Here is a 7,377-nt window from a genome sequence, read left to right as displayed (position 1 = left end):
GCAGTTGGGTTTACTGTTGACACACGGCGAGTGCTCTTAAATCTGTTTACGGTTATTTCACCTTCGGTGGTTGTTAATGGCCAACTGACGCCCCCCATAAATATTCGTCGGGTACTGTCTCAAGGAAGCGCGATTGTCAATGATTTTGTGTGTGTTGTCTCTGGAGCCCCTACTTCGAATTCTAGCATCCCAGCTGAAAGGTCGGACGCTTTCCGGAGGGGCTATAACTGCTCGTGCATATGCTGATGACTTAATGGTTCTACTCCGCGATCCGGCAGAGATCATCGACTGAAGGCTGTAATCGATGATTATGGTGCACTACTTAATGAAGTTAAAGGCAGGCTTCTTACTTTGTGAGATTTTGATGACACGGTTCTTCCGTGGGCTACAGCAGTGGATGGGCATACGTCTAACGGTATCATCATTGATCGTTTCCACTCAAAACGGCGACACTCAACTGGAAGTCTGTTGCGGAAAAGATTCAGGGAGCGGTATTAGAACATAAAAGGCGTTCTCTTACTCTGAATAGAAAAGGAATGATAGAGGAGAAAGACTGAGTTCTGGAATAAATTTCAGGTAGTAACAGTGAATAATTTGTTCAAGAATCATAAGAGCCGGAGGTATATGTGGAAAAGGCCGGATGATACGGGAAGATTTCAGTTAGATTACATCAAAGTCAGACAGAGATTCCAAAATAATATACTGTATTGTAAGGCGTACGCAGGAGCAGATAGTCATATCACAATTTAGTAGTGATGAAGAGTAGACTGAAGTGTAAGAGGTTAGTCAGGAAGAATCAGTATGCAAAGAAGTGGGATGCCGAAATGCTAAAAAATGACGAGATATGCCTGACGTTCTCTACAGCTATAGATACAGAAATAATGAATAGCTCAGTAGGCAGTACAGTTCAAGAGGAATGGACATCTCTAAAATGGGCAATCACAGGAGTTGGAAAGAAAAATATAGGTACAAAGAAGGTAACCGGGAAGAAATCAGGGGTGACAGAAGAAACACTTCAGATAATCGATAAAAGAAGCAATCCCAATCGTTGTACAGTTGATTCATACGAAAGTGTGACAGCAACTGCGTCACGTTTTCGTATGAATCAGCTGCATAACAATTGGGATTCACGATATCCACTTTTATAGCGCTATACGATAAGTTTGTTGAGTCGAAACAAGCGTATGGGGCCTGAAGATGGTAAAATGAATTGCCGAAACTGGTTGCTTTAAAAATAAAATAAAATATCTTACAGTCTACGGCTGTTGGTAAACTTTATTGAATTGAAAAAAATATTCAGGATATGTTCACCCCGACCAAGTGCTGTCAGCCAAACTATTTGTGATCTTAGTCATTGCCGGACACTGTGTGTAGCTTCAGTTAGAAACTAGCACTTTCGTTACATCGCTTAATCATGCCACTTATGAACAGCTGGACTCGTCACAGTAGGCAAATAGTTGCACACAACTTTCCAGTGCTCGTTACATGTAGTCTGCCTGCCACATTCCAGTCTCATACCAGAAAAGTGACATTTATAATTTTGCGTTTGTGAGACTGTGAAAATATTTTTGGGTTATATTCTATGCATTTTATATTTCTGGTCTTCCTATTCAGGACAATGTACTTTCTGTTTATGCTTTCATCCCAAAAGACAGTGTTACTCAATTGCTTGCGGAGTTTCCTCCTTTATTTTCTAAAGGACTTGGCAGAGCAAATAATATTGTGCCGCGGAGTACAGTGAAGGACAATGGCAACCTAAGTTTATTCGGGTACGTCCTGCCCTCATGCATTTAAAGGCAAAGTTGCAAGTGAACTTAAAGAATGGCAAGACAATGGAGTTATTGCTCCTATCCAGGCTATTCAATGGGCTTCTCCTTTCGTAATCATGCCAAAGTCTTCTTGAAGACTTCGCCTTTGTGTTGACTTTGAATCCACCGTGAATAAAAAGAAAATCGATACTTATCCATTGCCTAGCTCTGAGGAAGTAATGGACAGGCTTGGTGCAGGCTGCTGTTTTTCAAAAACTGATTTACGAGATGTGTTTTGGAAATTCCTCTAGATGAGGAGCCTCAGAAAGTGTTGGTGGTCAACACAAATTTAGAATCGTTCAATTTTTTGCGCTTACCCCTTGACAGCACTTCCGCACCTGCCATATTCCAACGCTACTTAGAACAGCTTACTGTAAAAGTTCGATTCTATCAAATTACGAGAGAGGTAAAGTACTCTCAGCTGCAGATTTGAAGTGTCGCCTGGTCAAATGTGTCTTTTTTCAGACTGAAATTCAGTTCTTATGCCATGTTCTTAATATACAGGATGTTCGTCCTGTTCAATCAGATTTGCTGGCCATCCGAGACTCTCCACCCCGCGGAATGTGACGGAATTGCAGTTGTTTCTCGGACAGTTGACTTATTATATCTGGTTTATATCCAACGCAGCCCAGATCGTGGCTGCATTGCATCTTTCCCGCCTGGTCCTCGTTCGGTACGCCGTTTGCATTAAGTCATGGGCAATATTTAAAAATGAACAGCTCATTAATTGGCAAGTAATACTATATGACGATACTTACGGACCATAGTTCCAGACATAGAAGTAGAAAGGTGTGGTGAAAGTGTGCAAGAATGCAAACCACACGAAGATGGTGTATATGACGTCATACGTGGCACCATTGTCGTACGTCTCAGCCACCATCTGATTGACTAGTCTGTAACAAGTTGAAAGTTTGCGTATTTAGTGACCCAGATATGGGTGCCTATTATGCATTCACTAGGAACTGCATTCCAACACAAATAGTAACACTAAGATAACATGTAGCATTACTTAAAAACTTGAATACACAGCATTGATGTCCCACAATAATATTTATTTAATAGTTCGTTATGAACCGGCTTTGGGGTTTCTATGCTTTCGTCAGATATTTCAGTACCAAGTAGACAGTCTACACAACATCAGTGAGAGGTTATAGCTGTACAAAGATTGTTTTCCAAATATATATGACGTTTAACGACTATATGTTGATACACTCCCACGTATAACATAATTCACAAAGAAGCTCTGAACAAATAAATCTAATGTTAATTTACACGCTTAGATTAAAAGTATAGGAATATATAGGCCAAAAACACTGTGTGAGGGGGTAATAGCACAGCTTACTTTTTTTTTTTTTTTTTTTAAGGACATCATCTTCACGCCAGTGACTGTTATAAGTTATTATTACACTACTGCGATTTCGGTCTTAGGCAAGGCAATTATCAAGTGCTGATATTATGGCTTTAAGCCATGTCAACATAATGTAAGCTGAAGATGATGTCCTTCAAAAAAATTCTTTATGACTGTGAATCCCAGCTACAACAAGTTTATTCACAGCTTACTTTGTTATATGGACAAACTGTTGAATATGATGAACAGGCCAAAAAAAAAAGTGGGGTGCCAAAGAGGAGAAAGGAGTCTACAGAATGTTGACGGTCAACACTTGTAACAAGCATTTTATGTAATGGTGAGGAATATACTAAGTGGTCACGGCCACATTAGTAAAGATGAATAATGAAACTGTTTTGTCAGTAAGGATCAGATCAGGATTCTTTTTTGGTGTTTATTAATAGCCAGAATTTCGAGTAATGTTAGTTTTCTGCTTTTACTTCCTCTGAGTAGAACATCACATTTAATACCATCAGAATTATAATCATCTAGAGCGTTTTCAGCAAAGATGGAATCTTTCTTTTTCAGTCTCCAACTCCTTCCATGCTCAGCTAGTTTAATAGTTGTCACCCAGTGAGCTTGGCCTACATATAAACTGGCACAAAGGTGTTGGAAATCCTACAAATTCCATTTTATTCTAAAGCTGTGATTTTGTCTTTACCGTTCAACAGAATGTACGCAACAGTATTCCAAGGATAAAAAGCTAGAGTATATTTCCTCGATTTTAGTTTGCTGCCAAATACTTTCTACATGTACCACGGACGCCCATTTGTTTTAAGTGTGGTTTACTGTTTTCTGAGGAAGAGACAGGAGTGCTTCTTGATTTCTGCAATATATTTCCTATAGTAATAGCGAATACTTTGTTCAAGACTCACAATTGGAGGAGGTATAGTTGGAAAAGACTTGGAACAAGGTAAAATTCCGGCTGCATTACATCATTGTCAAATGGAGATTCTGAAATCAGATATTGGTTTGTAAGACGTACCCAGGGGCGTATATAGTCTCAGATCACAACTTAGTAATGATGAAGAGTGGGCTCAACTGTAAGAATATCGTCCAGAAGAATCATTCTGGAAGGAAGTGGGGTACTAAAGGTTGTGGATACTGCTATAAGGAATATTACACGAAGTAGTTCAGCTGAAGAGTCGTGGGCATCTTTAATGAAGACAATCAAAGATGGACAGACAGGCATAGGTATATCAAAGGTAAGAGGGAAGTTACCTTAGGTAACAAAATAAATATTTTAATAGATCGACGAAAGAAGGAAGTACAAAAATGTTCAGAGAAAGGTGGTCATACAATGACATAAAGCCGACAGTAATGAAATAAACAGAAAATATGTGAAGACATCGAAAAAGAAGTGATCGTCGGGTGGAGTTACAGCGTATAGAACAGTCGAAGCAAGCTTCGGTGAAATTAAAAGCAGGGGTGGTAACATTAAGACTGCAATGGGAATCACGCTGTTAAACACAGAGCAAATAACGTATAGGTGGACTGAGTGCAGCGAAGGCCTCTATGACCTCTATGACGGGGGCGGGAAATTTGTCTGATGACGTGATAGAAGAAGTTGGAGTCGATATGGAAGTCACAGGTGTGCTAGTGTTAGAGGGAAAATACCTCTTGAAGATTTAAGATCAAGTAAGAGAGAAGTCATTGAGTCATTGGGGGAATTGGTAACCAAACGATTATGCAAGCTGATGTGTAGAATCTATGTGCCTGGCGACTTAACATCAAACTTTCGGTAAAAAATCTTCGGCAAATTCCGAAGACAGCAAGGGCAGATACATGCCGGAGACATCGCACGATAGGTCAATAGCTCATACACTCCTGGAAATGGAAAAAAGAACACATTGACACCGGTGTGTCAGACCCACCATACTTGCTCCGGACACTGCGAGAGGGCTGTACAAGCAATGATCACACGCACGGCACAGCGGACACACCAGGAACCGCGGTGTTGGCCGTCGAATGGCGCTAGCTGCGCAGCATTTGTACACCGCCGCCGTCAGTGTCAGCCAGTTTGCCGTGGCATACGGAGCTCCATCGCAGTCTTTAACACTGGTAGCATGCCGCGACAGCGTGGACGTGAACCGTATGTGCAGTTGACGGACTTTGAGCGAGGGCGTATAGTGGGCATGCGGGAGGCCGGGTGGACGTACCGCCGAATTGCTCAACACGTGGGGCGTGAGGTCTCCACAGTACATCGATGTTGTCGCCAGTGGTCGGCGGAAGGTGCACGTGCCCGTCGACCTGGGACCGAACCGCAGCGACACACGGATGCACGCCAAGACCGTAGGATCCTACGCAGTGCCGTAGGGGACCGCACCGCCACTTCCCAGCAAATTAGGGACACTGTTGCTCCTGGGGTATCGGCGAGGACCATTCGCAACCGTCTCCATGAAGCTGGGCTACGGTCCCGCACACCGTTAGGCCGTCTTCCGCTCACGCCCCAACATCGTGCAGCCCGCCTCCAGTGGTGTCGCGACAGGCGTGAATGGAGGGACGAATGGAGACTTGTCGTCTTCAGCGATGAGAGTCGCTTCTGCCTTGGTGCCAATGATGGTCGTATGCGTGTTTGGCGCCGTGCAGGTGAGCGCCACAATCAGGACTGCATACGACCGAGGCACACAGGGCCAACACCCGGCATCATGGTGTGGGAAGCGATCTCCTACACTGGCCGTACACCACTGGTGATTGTCGAGGGGACACTGAATAGTGCACGGTACATCCAAACCGTCATCGAACCCATCGTTCTACCATTCCTAGACCGGCAAGGGAATTTGCTGTTCCAACAGGACAATGCACGTCCGCATGTATCCCGTGCCACCCAACGTGCTCTAGAAGGTGTAAGTCAACTACCCTGGCCAGCAAGATCTCCGGATCTGTCCCCCATTGAGCATGTTTGGGACTGGATGAAGCGTCGTCTCACGCGGTCTGCACGTCCAGCACGAACGCTGGTCCAACTGAGGCGCCAGGTGGAAATGGCATGACAAGCCGTTCCACAGGACTACATCCAGCATCTCTACGATCGTCTCCATGGGAGAATAGCAGCCTGCATTGCTGCGAAAGGTGGATATACACTGTACTAGTGCCGACATTGTGCATGCTCTGTTGCCTGTGTCTATGTGCCTGTGGTTCTGTCAGTGTGATCATGTGATGTATCTGACCCCAGGGATGTGTCAATAAAGTTTCCCCTTCCTGGGACAATGAATTCACGGTGTTCTTATTTCAATTTCCAGGAGTGTATATCCAAGCTGCTGACAACGATAATTCACAGAAGAATGAAAAAGAAAACTGAGGATCTGTTAGATGACAATCAGTTCGGTTTTGGGAAAGTAAAAGCAGCAGAGAGGCAGTTCTGACGTTGCGCTTTATAATGGAAACAAGTCTGAAGAGAATTAAGATCCACCCATGGGATTTGTCGAGGGAGAACAGTAGGACTGGATAACAAAGAAAACAGTGCTCAGATCAAAAAGGATGTAAGACAGGGATGCAGTCTTTCACCCTTGCTTTTTAATCTGTACATCGATGAGGCAATAACGGAAATGAAAGGTTCATGACTGGCATTGAAATTTCGGGTGAAAGGGTATCAGTGATGAGATTCGCTGATGAGATGGCCATCATCAGCCAAAGTGAAGAAGAATTACAGGATATGTTGAATGGAATGAATAATCTAATAAGTACAGAATATGAAACCGGAAAGGGACAAAAGTAATAAGTAGCGGAAATGAGAATAGCAAGAAACTTAATATCAAAATTGGTCATCACGAATTAGACTAAGTTAAGGAATTCTGCAACCATGCAAGCAAAATAACCCACGACGGAGGAAGCAAAAAGGATATAAAACCAGACTAACACAGGGAAGTAAGGCGTTCCTGGCGTATAGAAGCCTACAGGTATAAAACAGAGGCCTTAATTTACGGAGAGGGGGCTATAGGAGAAGACAGAGAGTGGAACACTGGGATACATCCGACAAATAACTGAGGACGTAAGGTGCAGGTGCTACTCTGAGAGTAAGAGGTTTGTGCTAGAAAGGAATTTGTGGCGGGCCGGTCAGACCAGGTAGAAGATCTTTGATTGAAAAACAGAAAAAATCACTTATTTCCTTTCCTTTGTTATCACAGTCACTATGAATTCTTCAACTGACAACATTTCTGCCGTTTTTTTTTCGACTTACTATCG

General features: G+C 43.2%; 1 protein-coding gene across 1 annotated transcript in view; it reads right to left on the bottom strand.

Moving 5' to 3' along the window:
* Positions 1 to 2,562: 2,562 nt before the first annotated feature.
* Positions 2,563 to 7,377, bottom strand: part of LOC124624823 (neuropeptide FF receptor 2-like) — a gene marked incomplete at its 5' end in the record, with an annotated part of 228,465 nt that continues 223,650 nt past the window's right edge. The window contains one exon of the mRNA XM_047149135.1: positions 2,563 to 2,701. Coding sequence (XP_047005091.1) covers positions 2,563 to 2,701 — 139 coding nt within the window. The remainder of the gene's footprint in view (positions 2,702 to 7,377) is intronic.

Source organism: Schistocerca americana, chromosome 1 (assembly GCF_021461395.2).
Source record: "Schistocerca americana isolate TAMUIC-IGC-003095 chromosome 1, iqSchAmer2.1, whole genome shotgun sequence".
NCBI classification, from domain to species: Eukaryota; Metazoa; Arthropoda; class Insecta; order Orthoptera; family Acrididae; genus Schistocerca; species Schistocerca americana.
The sequence above is the reverse complement of the archived record's forward strand: the minus strand, read 5'-3'. Positions and strand labels throughout refer to the sequence as shown.